The sequence below is a fragment of the Lampris incognitus genome, chromosome 11, assembly GCF_029633865.1.
Source record: "Lampris incognitus isolate fLamInc1 chromosome 11, fLamInc1.hap2, whole genome shotgun sequence".
In the NCBI taxonomy this organism is placed as follows: domain Eukaryota; kingdom Metazoa; phylum Chordata; class Actinopteri; order Lampriformes; family Lampridae; genus Lampris; species Lampris incognitus.
This window is the reverse complement of record NC_079221.1, coordinates 37,123,971-37,143,530: the sequence shown is the minus strand read 5'-3', so window position 1 is coordinate 37,143,530 and position 19,560 is coordinate 37,123,971. Positions and strand designations below refer to the sequence as shown.

Below are 19,560 nucleotides of genomic sequence, written 5' to 3'. Positions count from 1 at the left end.
GACAGATGGTGGTGGATTTTGCGAAAGGATGGAAATGGCGGTGGTGAATACATATTTCAAGAAGAGGGAGGGACACAGGGTGACATATAAGAGTGGAGGAAAGTGCACACAGGTGGACTATATCTTATGTAGGAGGTGCAATCTGAAAGGGATTGGAGACTGCAAAGTGGTGACAGGGGAGAACATAGCTAGGCAGCATCGGATGGTGGTCTGTAGGATGACTTTTGAGACCAAGAAGAGGAAGAGAGTGAAGGTAAAGCCAAGGATCAAATGGTGGTAGTTGAGAAGGAAGACTGTTGTGTGGAGTTCAGGGAGGAGTTAAGACAGGCACTGGGTAGTAGTGAAGAGATGCCGGATGGCTGGGCAAGCACTGCAGAAATAGTGAGGGAGACAGCTAGCAAGGTACTTGGTTTGTTATCTGGACAGAGGAAGGAAGACAAGGAGACTTGGTGGTGGAATGAGGAAGTATAGCAAAATATACAGAGGAAGAGGTTGGCAAAGAAGAAGTGGGATAGGCAGAGAGATGAAGAAAGTAGACAGGAGTACAAGAGGATGCAGCATAAAGCAAAGAGAGAGGGGGCAAAGGCAAAGCAAAAGGCGTATGGTGAGTTGTATGAGAGGTTAGACACTAAGGAAGGAGAAAAGGACTTGTACCGATTAGCTAAACAGAGGGACCGAGCTGGAAAGGATTTGCAGCAGGTTAGGGTGATCAAGGATAGAGATAGAAATGTGCTGACAAGAGAGGAGAGTGTGTTGAGAAGGTGGAAGGAGGACTTTGAGGGGCTGATGAATGAAGAAAATGAGAGAGACAGAAGGTTGGATGATGTGGGGATAGTGAATCAGGAAGTGTGGTGCATTAGCAAGGAGGAAATGAAGGCAGCTATGAAGAGGATGAAGAGTGGAAAGGCAGTTGGTCCTGATGACATACCTGTGGAGGCATGGAGAAGTTTAGGAGAGATGACAGTGGAATTTTTAACTAGATTGTTTAAAACAATCTTGGAAAGTGAGAGGATGCCTGACAGGTGGAGAAGAAGCATACTGGTACCGATTCTCAAGAATGAGGGCGATGTGCAGAACTGTAGCAACTACAGAGGTATAAAGTTGCTCAGCCACAGCATGAAGATATGGGAAAGAGTAATGGAAGCTAGGTTAAGAGGAGAGGTGACGTTTAGCGAGTGTTGCTCAGCCACAGCATGAAGATATGGGAAAGAGTAATGGAAGCTAGGTTAAGAGGAGAGGTGACGTTTAGCGAGTAGCAGTATGGTTTCATGTCAGGAAAGAGCACTACAGATGTGATGTTTGCTTTGAGAATGTTGATTGAGAAGTATAGAGAAGGTCCGAAGGAGTTACATTGTGTTTTTGTGGATTTAGTGAAAGCATATGACAGGGTGCCGAGAGAGGAGGTGTGGTATTGTATGAGGAAGTCGGGAGTGGCAGAAAAGTATGTAGGAGTTGTGTATGAGGGCAGTGTAACAGTGGTGAGGTGTGCTGTTGGAATGACAGATGGGTTCAAGGTGGAGGTGGGATTACATCAAGGATCGGCTCTGAGTCCTTTCTTGTTTGCAATGGTGATGGACAGGTTGACGGACGAGATCAGGCAGGAGTCTCCGTGGACTATTATGTTCGCGGATGACATTGTGAACTGTAGTGAGAATAGGGTGCAGGTTGAGGGGAGCCTGGAGAAGTGGAGGTATGCACTGGAGAGAAGAGGAATGAAAGTCAATAGGAGGCATGATGGAATACATATAACGTGTGAATGAGAGGGAGGACAGTGGAATGGTGAGGATGCAAGGAGTAGAAGTGATGAAGGCGTATGAGTTTAAATACTTGGGGTCAACTGTCCAAAGTAACGGGGAGTGCAGAAGAGAGGTGAAGAAGAGAGTGCAGGCAGGGTGGAGTGGGTGAAGAGTGTCAGGAGTGATTTGCGACAGAAGGGTACCAGCAAGAGTTAAAGGGAAGGTTTACAAGATGGTTCTGAGACCAGCTATGTTATATGGTTTGGAGACAGTGGCACTGATGAAAAGACAGGAGGCAGAGCTGGAGGTGGCAGAGTTGAAGATGCTAAGATTTTCATTGGGAGTGAAGAAGAAGGACAGGATTAGGAACAAGTATATTAGAGGGACAGTTCAGGTTGGACGGTTTGGAGACAGAGCAAGAGAGGCAAGACTGAGATGGTTTGGACATGTGTGGAGGAGAGATGCTGGGTATATTGGGAGAAAGATAATGAATATGGAGCTGCCAGGGAAGAGGGTAAGAGGAAGATACAGAGGACAGAAAGAGATGGAAACAAGATGATCCGCTGTGGCAACCCCTAACTAGAGCATCCAAAAGTAGTAATAGGAGTAGTATAATAGTAGTAGACTGTTGTTTGACATTTATCTCTCGCATCTGATGCTAGAAAGCGCTTCTGCTTTCTTTACACTTTAATGGTGCCAGTATTTCTCTTCACTTTAATGCCATCGCTAAGATTAAAAGGAAGAAAAACTGTCGCCCCTGGTGATCAGAATGTCACTGTGCCAGCTGTTAATACAATGAAGCCCCATAGGACCAAGGCTGGTGACAAATGGGAACAGACAGCATCTTTCATCAGTCTTCCTCCTCTCAATAAGAGACAGAGGCAAGAGGGACAGACCGACAGATAGATGATAGACAATTAAGATAGACAGACACACACACACACATATAGACAGACATATGGACAGACTGACACAAACACGCACACAGACAGACGTACATGCATACATACATGCAAAGACAGACAGGTAAGTAGAATATATTTGTGTGTGTGTGTGCATGTGTGAGAAAGAAAGGAAGAAAGCAATATAAAGCCCTCCATCTAAGACTCCCAGAAAACAGGCTTTGTGTTTATCTGTTCTGGTGTGACTGCTGCAAATGTTATATTATAATATATTCTCTGACTAGGGCCATACTCTGAGTTTATTTGTGCTTCTGAATATGGAGAGGGAGAAATGGAGAGAGAGGGCTGGGGGGAGCGAAAAATCGTTGAAACTCCTTTAGCGGAAACAGCCCCTGCCGTCAACGTCTTCAGCAAATGTCAGAGCAGCGGCACAGAAAAACACCAGAACTAGGCCATCTCCACTTCTCTCTCTCTCTTTTTCTGTCCTCACTTTCTGTCTCACCCCTCTGCTTTGCCTTCATGTTCTTTACCCCTGTGTATGCCCACTTTTTCTAACCACACTCTTCAACCTCTCCCAGGTGTTACGTTAAATGCAGAACAAGAGCTTGAACATTGTCACATCTCAAACAAAGAGCTCAGATGACTCGAAGATACATCCTAGGATGCAGTGGGACACATCATCAGTGATGTTTCCTGAGGCCCTTGGGTGTTTCGGGTTGTTCAACATCATACACCCTCGCTCAGGAGACCCAGCCAGGGTTGATCAGGCCCTGGCTTGTGTCCCAGCAGCATAAGCCCACAGATCACTCCTTCTGATCCAAAGCCATCTGGAGGCTCTCTCTGCAGCCTCCATGGAAGACTTGATGGCTTTCCTTTTAGCAGCCCCAGTGATGCAAAGTAGAGTGTAGACCTTGCACAGTGAGCAGCCAGCAAAGCCTCCAAACCCCACTTCAACAGGCTCACAACACGCCTTCCAGCCTCTCATCTGGCACTGATCCACCAGCTCCTGGCACTGAGACTACTTCCGCTCATTTGCCTCTTCCATCCGGTCCTCCTTGGGAACCTTTAGCTCTATAAGGAGCACCTGTTTTGAAGAGGCTGATGATAACACTATGTCTGGCCTAAGCAAAGTTGTCATAACATGGTCCGGGAACCTGAGCTGCTCCCCCAAGTCAACTTGCAGCTCAGTCTGACGCAGAGGGGAGGAGACCGGCTGCTGATCTGGGCTGTGACTGAGGCTACTCACCAGCCCTGCATTTGATGCTGTAAAAGATTTTTAAGGGACGTGCACGCCCATGTGTGTGTGTGTGTGTAGGACTGACCAGTGGTGAGTCCTCATATACTATGATGCCATCTCGGACAGAGGGCTGTAGGGTTAGTGTCTGGACTGTTGTATCTCTAGGAAGGGAGAGAATGGAAGGTTAAACTTACAAAAATACACACATACATACTCAATGACACATAACAAGATTGAAAATACAGATAATGTCAATAGTAACACAACATCACTTTTTCTTACTTTTCCTTTTCAGCTACAAATTGCGCCAACTATAGTTAAATTTGGACATAACTACCATTTCACTGGAAAATTTCACAAGCAAATTATTCACTTCCTCAGGCTGAATGTTGTAAAAATATTTTTTCTGATAAGCAGATTGATTGCAAGGATTCCACATGGTACCAAAAACTTTGTTAAGAAGGGCATGTGGATTACTTTGGTCTATGAAAAAAACATTTAGTATCTCAAGGAAGACTTTGAAATTAATATTCTTTTTTTTTTAACAGTGACGTGTGCATAGGCACATATGCATGCACACATAAACAAACACATGCACACATACAAGTGTGTAGTTCTATATATATAACACTGAGGTTTACAGGCCAACAGATGTAATATATGATCGAAGGATTCTCCTCACAGACTTCAATCCCCTGTGGATCTCCAATATTATCCCTCCCTCTCTCTCTCTTAACCCCCCCCCCCCCCCTCTAAAAATCCCACAGTGTAACCCACAGGCTGTCCTAGTTTCCTCCACGGCTGGCTGCATTTCTCTCATCTCCCTGAGCCTCATCTCAGTAGGCCTGCCATCAGAGACTCCCAGAAGCCACACTCGCAGATCTGCATGCCTTTGCTCTAATATTAACCGCTAACCAGGCCACATTCATGCTCCCCTCCCACTTTGACTTTCGCAAGACTTTGAGGAAATAGGAAATCACGCACGGACTCCTGCGTATCGACAGGGGGAATCAGGGCTGCCCGTGCGACTGCAGATGTTTGACCGAGAGCACTGTTGAATGTACAGGCTTAAGTACGGTTATTAGTTTTTATCTTTCACTGTGCCTCTCTCTAGCATATGGGTATCAACAGATCTTCCTCTCCAAACAAGACTGAATCTGAGATGGAGGTATGATTGCACAGAGAGGATGATCCTCTCTGTACTCGCTCCCTCAGCTATAAAGGGTTTCAGTGGAGCCGTGAGCAGTTTGCTTTATCCTGGTTTCACATTCTGGATGTTTGTCTTCTGTCTCTCTTCATAGAGTCCCTATCAGAAACAGTTTAAAGGGACATACCAGTGTTTTTGCATGTTTTAGCCCATTAACTACAAATGGCGTATACTATACAAGAATCCCTTCCGTTTTCCAAAGTATGCCGTCGTCTTTTAGGTTTGTTTTTTTTTGGGGGGGGGGGGGTAGACATGATTTTTTTCTCTCCAATTGTACTTGGCAAATTACTCCACTCCTCCAAGTCGTCCCGGTCACTGCTTCACCTCCTCTGCTGAGCCGGGGAGGACCGCAGACAACCAAATGCTTCTTCCTATACATGTGAGTCGCCAGCTGCTTCTTTTCACCTGACAGTGAGGAGTTTCGCCAGGGGGACGTAGCGCGTGGGAGGATCACACTATTCCCCCCCAGTTCTCCCGAACAGACGCCTCCACCGACCAGAGGAGGCGCTAGTGCAGCGACCAGGACACATACCCACATCCGGCTTCCCACCCGCAAACATGGCCAATTGTGTCTGTAGGGGATTCGAACCGGTGATCCCTGTGTTGGCAGGCAATGGAATAGACCACTATGCTACCCCGACGCCCGTGTTTTAGATTTTTGAATGCGTTTGTCCTACCTTCCGAAGTGCTGCTGGTTTCCATTCATTTCAGTACAGTATGCAAATCAATTTGCAGAGACTTGAAAGGTGCTTGAGATTTTGTGATATGTTGACACTATTATCGTTTATCTACAAGCTTGTGAACACAATGTTGTACAGCATCTAACTTTAAAACTCTGGTGTCCGAACACACTGGAATGCACCACCTGAAGACTTTTTACAGTCTTCAATCTGTGCTTTCAGCTGCACTTTTTTAAAACAGTAGCATAACTTTGAAAAAAAATTACGTTGACAGAATTTTCACTGTGATAGAGTACTTATCTAAAAGAAGTTTCAAGTCATTCGCTACAAGTTGACTTTCATACAGTATGGAAATTAGTGGAAACCAATGGCACTTGGGATGGTACGTGATTGTATGCTTTGGAAAATGGTTGGGAGTAATGTAAAGTATATCCCATTTGTAGTAAATGGGCTAAACCACCGGTATGCCCCTTTAATACTTGTTATTGCCTCATAATTGCCAGGGTCAGTATGAGTTCCAATCACTGCCTTGTATTAATCTAAGCAATGTTCAACAGCCAGGCGGCACAGTGGCGCCAGTGGTTGGCGCTGTTGCCTCACAGCAAGAAGGTCCTGGGTTCGAACCCCAGGGTAGTCCAACCTTGGGGGTTGTCCTGGGTCGTCCTCTGTGTGGAGTTTGCATGTTCTCCCCATGTCTGCGTGAGTTTCCCCCGGGTGCTCCGGTTTCTTCCCTCAGTCCAAAGACATGTAGGTCAGGTGAATCGGCTTTACTAAATTGTCCCTAGGTGTGAATGTGTGTCGGCCCTGTGATGGACTGGCGGCCTGTCCAGGGTGTCTCCCCACCTGCCGCCCAATGACTGCTGGGATAGGCTCAAGCATCCTGTGACCTGAATTCGGATATGCAGTTTTTATAACGGATGGAAGGATGGATTGATGTTCAACAGCATCATTACTTACAGGTCACACAGATTGAGCTATGGCTACACAATCTACCCAGACCTAATTTTCCTGAACAGCGATTGGATGTGTGTACTTATAGAAGTCCTTGCTAACATTTGACTCTATATGTGAAGCTTTCCTCACGCGGATCTGCAAAGGCCTGATTCTGGAAAAAAGGTGACCTGGTTTCTCAGGAACTGAAATAGTCTTTGACACCCACAGCTAGAGAAGTAACACCAGATGAGGTTGTGAGAAAAAATGTCACTCAACATCCGATGGAGTTTCTTTGTTCTACTCTCTGGATGAGGAATCATTTGGTTTTGTCTGTCTCACACTCAAAACCCCAATAGCAGGCACATCCACACAATAAAAAATGACCCCATTTTTTGGACTGCAAGAAAATGGCATGTCACTGTTAAAAAGAGTAAGTCACAGTATCTAGTTTCCAGGTGGGTGAAATACAGGGATAATTGTTTGTAATTCCACTAACCACATTTCTCTCAAAAGTGCACAATCAGCCAATGAGACTGGAAAAGCCTACGTGTTTTGGAACCCTGTCTGCTAATGAGAAACCTCATTTTGTATCTAACACAACAAAAGGATGTGGTGTACAAATCCCAGAGAGTCTCTGAGAATGCTTCACTGATGCAGAATAAAGAAGAGACTCATCAATGATGACAAGAATATACATCTGGTATGCCAAGTAAAAAAGATCTCTTGCAGGTGCTGTTTCGATCTGGATAGGTCTGATTCTCACCTCTGTGGATATTCTGACGTTGCACGATAAGCCATGTTTCTCTTACTACCATATAGGGGCAGCCCCTACAAGTTTCAGTCCTATCAGTTTCATTGTTTTAGAGTTATATTGTCTAAATGCTATTTCAGAACCCTATCTACAGAGCTGGGAACCAACTCTGGGATAAACACCAGTGTACGATTTCCAATGTTATCATAGTAGACAGTTCTGTGGTGAATTTGACAATGCTGGGTTTTGGTTCTGCTCACCTGTGGAGTTGTAGGTATTCCCTGGGTCGGTTCAGAAGGTGAAGAAATCGATCGACTATTTTATTCTTACCTACACCCTGTGTATTGAAAAAAAAATATCACATGATTAATATCAGAGTACACACAATTAAACTCAGTGGATTGCAACATACCAATCGCATTCAAACGACAAAGTACAGGAAGATAAATAAGAGGAAAGGTTTCATCTTCGAGAGGCAGCCCCCAGCTGGAGTATAGAAAGTGCCCCATAGTTTTGATGATACTGTGTTTTGACAGGGGGTGCTCCGTGGGACTTCCTGTGGCTCCCTACAAAGCCAGCCTCTATAAGATGGCTGATGAGTCTCGCAGCCTGTGTGTCAACCCTGTGGTGAACTGCTCTGACAGCTCCTAAAGCTCAAAGTGTCACCCACGCACTGACACTCACTCAGTCACACACATAAATACATACACACACACACACACGCGCGCGCGCATGTGCAAGTACATCATGTCCACTCCTTTATGGCCTCCCTCCTCCCTGATATCCCAACTCTTCCTTCCCCAACCCCTGAGGGCCAGGCGGAGGGCACAGAATGTCCCTGTGGAAGAGACGCATTACTGTACCATAGAGGTAGGCCTATTTCACTGCTTTCATCAGTCTAAGTTTGGTTTCCCTTACATAACATCCAAACAGGCGCATGACATCTAATCAGATTTCATGTGCTTATTTTACTTGAACGAATCAGGCCGTCATTTTCATTTTTGTGATAATAATGGATCTCAAGACCATCTGGCTGGTCACAATAAGGTTTTCTCTCTCGAGACAGAGAGGGAGATTTTTTTTTAATAAATCAGGAAATGAAAGAGGGTGGCACGGTGGCACAGAGGTTAGCGCAGTCGCCTCACAGCAAGAAGGTCCTGGGTTCGAACCTCGGGGTTGTCCAACCTTGGGGGTCATCTCAGGTTGTCCTCTGTCTGGAGTTTGCATGTACTCCCCGTGTTTATTTGGGTTCCCTCCGGGTGCTCTCCGGTTTCCTCCCACAGTCCAAAGACATGTAGGTCAGGTGAACCGGGTGTACTAAATTGTCCCTAGGTGTGAAAGTGTGTGTGTGTGTGTGTTGGCCCTGTGATGGTCTGGCGGCCTGTCCAGGGTGTCTCCCTGCCTGCCGCCCAGTGAATGCTGGAATAGGCTCCAGCATCCCACGACCCTAATTGGAATAAGTGGCTTGGATAATGGATGGATGGAAAGAAATGAAAGATACTTTTAATGACCTGTGATAGACCACTCACCTGGTTTCCCACCAGCAGCAGGTGCTCTCCCAATAGGAAGTCTTTCAACATGTCCTCCATAACCATTATGTGCTGCAGAGACATTTCAACATAAACAGACATGGACTGACCAGTTTAACTTATGCTGTCAGATGGACAATGAAAGCTCCTACTGTACTCCTACTGGCTGTTGCACAGGACCCAGGTTTTAAAAGACTCCATCGTACCCCCTATTAGAAGATAACTGCTTTGTCTTGGAGGAAAATGTTTGGTTTTTGAAAGCACAAATCCCTCTTTCTTTTTATTGGATTAGCCTCAAATAGTTTCAGCCACAATACTCAATCTTTGAGACGTAACCGTTTTCCATCAGTCTCTTAGAATTTTTCCTCTCTCCATCCATGTTCTTTTCTGGCTTTCCTCTCAGAACATGTGAAAGAAAACAGGTCACTCAAAAGTGGGGCAGGCAAAAAAAGTCTCTCCACCTTCTTAATCTCCTCTATGCTTTCATTCTAATTTCATTCTCCAGCACAGGAGACAAATAAAAAAGGACAGAACAAATAGGGGGGGGGGCGAAAGAGGGTGAGAGAGAGGGAGAGCGAGAGAGAAGGAGACAGATAGATCTGGGTTATAGTGTCTCATCAGTATTGCCACAGCATGTCAGATTGTCAGTTCTGGCTAGTCTTGGAGGACTGTGGTTTCAGTCTCAACAAGGCCTCACCCTTACCGGCTGCCGACAGGTGCAAGTTTGGAAACACACGAGCTCTACTGAACCCAGTGTCAAAAATAATGAAAACCAGCAACTTACTATATGTTGTCACTATAAGTGACCCATTTATCAGACATTAATATGATCGTGTCGTCAGCATTCATAGAGGTGATGCAGTTCTCTCTCTTTTTTTTTTTGATCCCCCCCTTTTTTTTTCTCCCCAATTGTATCCGGCCAATTACCCCACTCTTCCGAGCCGTCCTGGTTGCTGATCCAGAGAGGGCTGCAGACTACCACAAGCCTCCTCTGACACATGTGGAGTTGTTGGTCGCTTCTTTTAACCTGACAATGAGGAGTTTCGCCAGGGGGACATAGCATGTGGGAAGATCACACTATTCCCCCCAGTTCCCCCTCCCCCCCGAATAGGTGCCCTGACCGACCAGAGGAGGCGCTAGTGCAGTGACCAGGACACATACCCATATCCGGCTTCCCACCCGCAGACACGGCCTATTGTGTCTGTAGGGATGCCCAACCAAGCCAGAGATAACACCGGGATTCAAACCGGCGATCCCTGTGTTGGTAGGGAACGGAATACACTGTCGCGCCACCCAGGCGCCCTGTGATGCAGTTCTCTATAGGTGCTCCATCCATCCTGCAACTGCATGTCTGTTGATAACATAAAAAAACCTATCTGGTAGTGGGCTATGTGTTTTCACAGATAATGGAACTACTGTGTGGATAAATTGAATCAAATCAGGGACTCTCAGAGCTTTCATCATCACTGCGGTCTAATCAGTCAACACAAAACAGAAATGAGGTCTGATTAGCTCCTTATTCTGTGAAGACCATTGGTGCAGAGCAGTTAGAGATGAATTACACTCCATCAGGAAAGATTACAGGACAGGGCCATTGACCAAGATTAGCATCTCTGAGATGTGTGTGTGTGTGTGTGTGTGTGTGTGTGTGTGTGTGTGTGTGTGTGTGTGTGTGTGTGTGTGTGTGTGTGAGTGGGACACTAGCAGGAACAGTAAGGAGTCTTGCCTAGGGAAATTTTTCAGCTCCAGAGCCAAATCAGACAGATATGTTCAAACAACTTCACGCTATGCGAGTGGGGGAGAATAACACCAATAATAACAATCAGAGGGAAGAGCAGAGACCTGAGGAAGTCAGGGCTCAACTTTCACTGGAGCGTGACCTCTGTTGAGCTCAAATGAATGAGCTATATATGATATGCAGAATGTCATTGGTTATGCATGTGCTCACTACACTGATGGCACTCAAATAATGTTTGGCTCTGAGATGATAAAGCCTGCCTCTATGTGCAAAATTTTAAAAATATCTTGAGTTATGGTAAAATTATTTTGTTTTGTCTTCATATTCCATGTCAAGAAAAAGGTCATTTCCATAGGGACATGTCATTCAGAATATCTAAATGTGAGTCATGCAGATATTTCGTGTTATTTATTACCTGTGAGTTATCGTAAAAGAGCACATTAGGAACCTTCATTTTCTCACTGGGTTTGTAGACCGGAGAGGACACACTGCCAATAGTCAACATGCCATCCTCAATTGTACCTTGAGAAACAGGTGGAAGGTGTGGGGGTTATTAATCTATCCGTGTATGTTATTCAGCAAGGCCTTATTTCACAAGAAGAAGAGCTGTGATTCAGAGGGCTTGAGAGCTTTTGAATGTCTGTTGTATCAATGAGCACTTTAATATTTCTTGCTGAGCGATTGCCAATATGCTATCTGCTGGCTGGAAATGTAGTTGCTATGGGGAAGTACTGAAGCATCAGCAGTCTAAATGGCATGATTCCAGTGTAGATGTCTAGATGACTTTGCCACTCACAGCTGTGGTTGAGTTCAGCAGGTTCTGGTGTTTCCTGGATAGAGCAGTTGGTCATATTCTTCTGGAGAGAGGCGCGGGCTAGGCTGGGCAGGAACCTTGACACACATACATATATACTAAGTGTGACAATTTGTATGTGTGTGTGTGTTTTTTGGGGCTGGGTTCAATTAATCATTTTCCCGATTCATATTAATCTTTACCATAACAATCTGACTAGCGATTCATTAAATCCCTGAATTGATCTTTTAATGTTTTTTTTCTCCCCCTGTTGACATGTGAAATGGAAACTACAGACACATGGAAATTACAGACCGGAAACTGCTTTGCTTGGAGTCAACTCTTAATGTAAACATGGCTATTTTTAATAATGCACCAGTTTAGAGGGTTCCTTGTTCAAGTTACAGTTTTACTTCTCTGAGAATCTCTTTCATATCCAAACAAAATTGGTACTGTAACTGAAATATTCCTAACTGAATCAGTATGGAATCGAACCGAAATGGAAATTGAATCAAATTGGGACCTTGTGAATCGGAACTGAATCTTTTTGGGAAATCAATTGGTGATACCCAGCCCTAGTGTGTATGTGTGTGTGTGTGTGTGTGTGTGTGTGTGTGTTTGTGTGTACCTGGAAAGGCAGGCCTTGTTGACAGCATGAGCGATGCTCTCCTCAGGGTACTGAGAGAGACGGCGACATATCCTCAACAGCTGTCTTGTGGAGAGAGATGAGGCCAGAGACTGGGCCTGAGGACACACACACACACACACACACACACACACACACACACACACACACACCAAGTGGTTGGTACACTCAAGTGCATGCACACACACACACACACACACACACACACACACACACACACACACACACACACACACACACACACACACACACAAATATATTTACCGTGGGGTCGTTTGTCTTGCGTAGGCTGTGTGTGAGATGCAGCAACTGCTCCACTGATTCTGTAGGAACATGGGGAGTCTGGGAAGATGGGGGGTGGGTTGGAGGGGTGGGCGGTTTGAGAGAGTGGACACATATGAAGAGGCTTGTTAGTTTGGAAGGCTTGTAGAGTGAAGCAGATGAGAACAGTGTGGTGGAACAGCATATTATCATCTTGGTGTGTGAGGTCTGCAGTCTGCAATGGTCTCCCATTAATGAAATATACTCGTTTAAAAAATAAATAAAAATACAACTATATTTTGCATGTCCATATCTCTCACCAGTCCCTGTATGAGGCTGATCTCCTCTGCTCTGGCCAGCGGTGTTACAGTATGATAGAGGAACATTGTCAGCACCTCAGGACCCAGCCACTGTTGGGCACCACCACTACTGCTGCTGCTGCCATTACCTGTCCCCACCACAGGGGGCTCCGCCAGGGCCAGAACCCTAAAAGATGGGTGGATGGGGAAGATGGACCTGGTACACAGAAACGGGTTCACACACACACACACACACACACACACACACACACACACACACACACACACACACACACACACAAATGGCTGTGAAGATCTGTCGGTATGCATCCCAGTAGATCAGCCACTGGCAACCATATGTCATGGAGTGCCAAGAGTAGGAAGGTTTTAATTCTACCCGGTCACTACACCAACTAATTTCACATATTGGCTGGTCCTCATTACTTCAAGGTGTGCTAATCAGGAAAATCTTCTGATGTAGTTATTGGTTTTCTCATGTCTTCTGTAGATGTTTACCACATGTGTATGTGTGTGTCCTGCACGATCTATGTCAGAGGCTCTACAACCACTTTTGACAGCTGGCAGTGTTGCCCTGTGATTCAAGAAGACAGCAGAGTCCATTTCCACTGCTCCACCCAGACACCAACACTGACACACACACACACACACACACACACACACACACACACACACACACACACACACACACACACACACACACAACTCATGTTCTGTTGCCTAGCAACTTGTTGATTCTCTCCCTAACTGTCATTGGCTAGTCAGGTCTGCATGGGGTATACTGAGGACCATAAGTGTTGGTCTGGATCATCAGCCATGAATGGGAGAATTACAGCCAAAACCTGCGCTGTAAAGCACTGGGAAACACTGGTGGATACACACAAACAAACACACACACACACACACACACACACACACACACATTTTGTCTCAGCCGCAGGAGCGGAGGAAGAGGAAGTGGGTTTATTTCAGCCCAGACGCCCCGCCACAAACATCCTTCCTGCCAGCCTAGGTGGGGTTTGAAGACGTACACATATGCACACGCTCAAATACACACACACGTGCACACACACAAATCCCTGCATGCGCACACACACACACACACACACACACACAAACACACACTGCATGAACTTGCATTCAAGTGTTTTGTGCATGTGCTCATAAAGAAGGCTGTGTTCATTTAATGAGTGTCAAGTTTATATACACTTTTGTGGATGTCAAGGTCACTGTTGTATGTCCTGAATCGAAATGCTGCACCTATAAAGTTGTTAAAGTCTTGGCTTCGGCATCGACTCCCAGAGGGGACAACTGCGTCCAGCACCTTTGGACAACACTGGCTGAAAGGACTGGAGAGTTGTTTTTCCAGCCACATCATAGTTTGCCTGGAACACATTTTCCCTGGGTTTGCTTTCTCTCTGCTCCCTCTCTCTCTTTCCTCGTCCCTTTCTCTTTCTTTCTCTCGCTTCCTGTTATGATGGTGATACTGAATGTAGTCATTGTATTCCTGTGGAGCCGGGGACCACATCTGTGTGGTTTCCACACTTGACACAAAAACAAATTTGTAAAACGCTCACGACCTCTCTCACATATGTACTGACAAGCCAAAACATTATGACCACTCACATTTGAACCGATTAGCGCTGATCATCTCCAAACAAGGCCACAGGTCAAGGTCTGGGTAGATTAGATGGTAAGTGAACAATCAGCTCTTGTAGTCTACATGTTGGATGCAGGAATTAAGACCTGAGTGACTTCAACAAGGGCTAAATTGTTATGGCCAGACGACTGGGTCAGAGCATCTCTGAAACGGCAAGGCCTGGGGGGTGTTCCCGATCAGCAGTGGTGAGTACCTACTGACAGTGGTCCAAGGAGGGACAAACCACAAACCAGCGACAGGGTGTTGGGTCCTCAAGGTTCATCGATGGGCGAGAGCAATGAAGGCTATCCCGTCTGGTCCGAACCGACAGCAGCTCTCTGTGGCAGAGTGGGGTGCACCAGCTGCTCCGAGTTGGTGTAATTAACTCAGGACAGAAAAACTGACCCCACACCCCAAATGAAGAGGCCAGACTGAAGAGATTTTTGTATCTGGCCAATTACCCCACTCTTCCGAGCCGTCCCAGTCACTGCTCCACCCCTCTGTCGATCCAGGGAGGGTTGCAGACTACCACATGCCTCCTCCGATACATGTGGCATCGCCAGCCGCTTCTTTTCACCTGACAGTGAGGAGTTTCACCAGGGGGACGTAGTGCGTGGGAGGATCATGCTATTCCCCCCAGTTCCCCCTCCCCCCCGACCAGGTGCCCCAACCAACCAGAGAAGGCGCTAGTGCAGCGATCAGGACACACCCACATCTGGCTTCCCACCCACAGATACGGCCAATTGTGTCTGTAGGGACGCCCGACCAAGCCGGAGGTAACACAGGGATTTGAACCACGGATCCCCGTGTTGGTAGGCAATGGAATAGGCCGCTATGCTACCCGGATGCCCCATTGTTTTAATAAATGGGCTGCTGCGCCCTCATTTACAATCTGTCCATGTCTCTGTGCCAGGGAACCCAGGTAGTGACAGCGTAAGACACAGAATATTTTAATGATGGTTACGGGAGGAATGTATCACAAAACACAGTGCATCACGCCCTGCTGCGTACAGGGCTGCGTAGCACAGACTGGTCAGAATGCCCATGATGACCCCTGTCAACCGTCAACAACACATGCAATGGGCATGCAAGCATCGGAACTGGACTTTGGAGCAGTGGAAGAAGTTCGCTTGGTCCGATTCCCGTTATCTTTTCGATCACGTAAATGACGGTGTACATGTGCGCTGTTTACCTGGGGGAGTGATGGCACCAGGATGCACTGTGGGAAGATGACAAGCTGATGGAGGGAGCGTAATGCTCTGGGATATGTTCTGCTGGGAAACCCCAGGTCCGGCCATTCATGTGGATGTCAATTTGACACGTGCCACCTATCTAAACATCGTTGCAGACCAGGTACAACCCTTCATGGCAACGGTATTCCCTGATGGCAGTGGCCTCTTTCAGCAGGATAATGCACCCTGCTACACTGCACACATTGTTCGGGAATGGTTTGAGGGACATGATGAAGTGTTCGAGGTGTTGCCCTGGCCTCCAAATTCTCAAGATCTCAAACCAACTGAGCATCTGTGGAATGTGCTGGACTGACAAATCTGATCCATGGTGGCTCCAACTTACAGGACTTGAAGGATCTGTTGCTAATGTTTTGGTGCGAGATACTACAGGACACCTTCAGGGGTCTTGTAGAGTCCATGCTTCAGTGGGTTGGCACTGTTTTGGCGGCAAATGGAGGACCAACAGCATATTAGGCAGGTGGTCATAATGTTTTGGCTCATCAGTGTATACAACAATAACCTGTCTGCTGCAGTGTGTGTGTGTGTGTGTGTGTGTGTGTGTGTGTGTGTGTGTGTGTGTGTGTGTGTATGTGTGTGTGCGCGCATGTATCTCTTACTATGTATCTGATGGAGAGTGTATTTGTGTGTATGTGTACATGTGCACACATGCATTTGTCCTGTAACTGGCCCACAGTTACATTAATTAGACATGAGGGAGTTGGTCTTTGTCATCAGCATCAGCTGTCATCAGCTTGGTCCTCATGCAGACTTCATTATCACCTAGTAAATTGTGTCACTACTTCACTGATCTGTCTCACACTTTCGTAATGGAGTTGTGTGCGTGTGTATGTGTGTTTGTATGTGTTTGTCAGAGCAGAGAGCTGGGTTTGAGAGAGGACTGCAATCTTGTATAAATAACCAATACTGGAAAGAAAATCAAAACCAGAACCTTTTTTTTAATATATCTCATAAATTCATATCCTGTTTCAATGATATCCGTCTCTCGTTCCGATGTGTGACAGTTTTTTCGTCTCTTCTCCCATGTATGTGAATGGTGTGATGTGAGTGTCCCCTGTGTGCATGTGTAGTCTGTCCTCCTGCCAGGTCTCCATGGTGATGGTGATTGCGTGACTGGCATTCTCATCACATTTTTTATATATCTTATCAATCCATATAATTTTGTTGTCCTGTTTCAATGTTATATCCTTCTCTCACTCCGATGTGTGACTAATGTTTTGTCTTGTCTCTTTTCCCGTGTATGTGAATGGTGTGATGTGAGTCTCCCCTGTGTGCATGTGTAGTCTGTCCTCCTGTCAGGCCTACACGGTCGTGTGGCTTGGGTCCTAGGCTGTTACGGTGGCATCTGGACGATGCTTGGCATCCTCCAAATCTTACTCTTCATATATCTTATAAGTCCATTATAATTCTGTTCCTCTTTCAATGTTGTATTCTGTAAATTCTGTAAACACAACATCCATTGCACATCTGTCCATCTTTGGAGAGATATCCCTCCTCTGTTGCTCTCCCTGAGGCTTCTTCCTATTTATTCTCCCTGTTAACGGATTTTTTAGAGTTGTTCCTTCTCCAATGCAAGGGTCTAAGGACAGGATGTTGTGTTGTTGTAAAGCCCACTGAGGCAAATTTGTAACTTTTGATAATGGGCTATACAAATAAAATTCACTTGACCTGACTTAACCTGGGGGCCACTACACCACACACACACACACACACACACACACACACACACACACACACACACACACACACACACACACACACACACACACACACACTGGAAGTGATGGAAGAAGTCATGCCTTACTGATTTACAGATGGAGGTACTGATACACAATTGTATCAAATTACACACAGCCAGTAGTAGCCTCCAGAGAGGGTGTGTATGTGTGTGTGTGTGTGTGTGTGTGTGTGTGTGTGTGTGTGTGTGTGTGTGTGTGTGTGTGTGTGTGTGTGTGTGTGTGTGTGTGTTCATATGTTTACCTTTCCTGCGTGTGTGTGTTCATATGTTTACCTTTCCTGAAGTTGCAGGTCGGTAAACTGCAGTTGCTCTTTCAAGGCCTGGTATCTGTCCCACCTTAACAACCTGGTCCCATCATAGAGAGCCAACTCCCGGTCGTGGAGCAACCTTGACATAACGTACAGTGGAATGAGACTGTGTGTGTATTTCTTATGTACACATTTATGCACCTTACATTTACAAAATCTTTTAATTTGAGTCCCAGAAACAAGATATGAGGACATTTCAAAACAAATGAAGGCCCTGTCCGTCGCTGGCTTTACTTGTGAAAGCTGACTTTTAACAAGGCAGAGCATGTAGAGTTACTCGTAGGTGTAGGCTAGGTCAGAATGACGCAGGTAATGGTAAGAGTTTGGCATCAAATTTAGGGTTCAGGGGATTTAATGCACTCCATGAGAAGATATCACATTGCAGTGTGTGTGTGTGTGTGTGTGTGTGTGTGTGTGTGTGTGTGTGTGTGTGTGTGTGTGTGTGTGTGTGTGTGTGTGTGTGTGTGTGTGTGTGTGTGAGTTTACCTGGAGAGTACAGCCAGGGTTCCAAGGTTAACTCTGTGTATGCCGTCCAGCAGGAGCAGCTTGCCCTCCTGGGCGGCAGTGACCAGCGGAGAGGCCCTCCATGCTGTGTCCCCATTAGGGAGGGTGTATCTCTGCTGCAGCAGGTCCCTGGCCGTCATGTCCTTGAGGGAAAAGAGTTAAGGAGGGTAGATAGAAAGCAGGATACACACAGGAAGGAATAGAGTTGAGAGACAGGAGGCAATTGGAGGGAGGGATGGAGGAGATGAAGAAAAGGAGGGAAAAGGATATGGAGAGAGTAGGGATGAGGAGGCAGAGGGAGATGAGAGAGGGAATGAGTGAAAGGAAATGTGGACGACAGGACGATTTTCAACAACAGAAACATCGCTAAGAAACAGGAAAGGGAGTAAGTTCAGTTAGCCAGTGTTTTCGCCACTGCAGAGGGAAAACAGATAAAGCAATCACTTGAGCGGCTCAATGACATTTCCCTGAAATCTAAAACTGCGTTTCCGGGGCGTCCTGGTGGCTAAACCAGATAAGTGTGTACCGTGCAAGCTCAGGATGGATCGTGGCATCCTGAGTTTGATTCCAGCTCCAAATCTATTGCTGACTCCATGGATAGGTCTGTCTGCCTGTCTGTGTGTTTGTCTCAAGCCTCTTTCAGACTGAAATCCTGGAATTTTCTGGATTTCAAAATTCTCAAGCATTGATGATTAGCTCCTTTCTTTAAGCCATCAAGTTTTCCCAGGCGAGTCCCTTTTTCAGATGCACCCACCAAGGTCATGGATCTTGTTAACATCAGAGCACTCCCTCTTCAATAATCGCTCCCGTAAATGTTGAGTCATTTTTTTATACAGGGCTTGGAAAAAAAGGTCGGGCTGGACTACATTATTGCGATGTGTTGCAATTTTTCATATATTACCAATATATATATGAAAACAAAAAAAAGGTTGCTTTTCTTGGTCGTTATTACATCAGGTCCAAATAGAGAGGAACATTTGACTGTGGGAACTTGAGGTGAGCATCTTTACTTTTACCTGAGCATCTTTACTTTTACACACACACACACACACACACACACACACACACACACACACACACACACACACACGCATGCACACACACACACACACACACACACACACACACACACACACACACGACTCCTCTTCAGCCTTAAATATCACTTGTAGGATTTTCCTTAGTCAGGGAAAACCCTATTCTGAATTAATAACACTTTCATTTTCCATGACATAAGAATGATTATTTTATTTCCCAATCCTGCCAAAGGGAGAGGCCAAGAAAAATGCAATCAGACATTCATTGTTGGAGAGGAATGTGCTCTTAAGAGAATTACAGACCCTTTTCCACAGAAGGATATGAGTGGGAAGACAGACGAACACACACACACA

At 45.9% G+C, this 19,560-nt stretch overlaps 1 protein-coding gene across 2 annotated transcripts in view; it reads right to left on the bottom strand.

The window, feature by feature from the left end:
- The window catches only part of vwa8 (von Willebrand factor A domain containing 8), a 70,010-nt gene that overhangs the window by 30,013 nt on the left and 20,437 nt on the right, over positions 1–19,560 (bottom strand). For both annotated transcript variants that reach the window (XM_056289261.1, XM_056289262.1), the window contains exons 13-22: positions 18,152–18,312; positions 17,631–17,744; positions 12,734–12,929; positions 12,417–12,494; positions 12,135–12,250; positions 11,510–11,604; positions 11,129–11,235; positions 8,976–9,047; positions 7,707–7,783; positions 3,961–4,036 (exon numbers count right to left, since the gene is read on the bottom strand). In XM_056289261.1, coding sequence (XP_056145236.1) covers positions 3,961–4,036; positions 7,707–7,783; positions 8,976–9,047; positions 11,129–11,235; positions 11,510–11,604; positions 12,135–12,250; positions 12,417–12,494; positions 12,734–12,929; positions 17,631–17,744; positions 18,152–18,312 — 1,092 coding nt within the window. The remainder of the gene's footprint in view (positions 1–3,960; positions 4,037–7,706; positions 7,784–8,975; positions 9,048–11,128; positions 11,236–11,509; positions 11,605–12,134; positions 12,251–12,416; positions 12,495–12,733; positions 12,930–17,630; positions 17,745–18,151; positions 18,313–19,560) is intronic.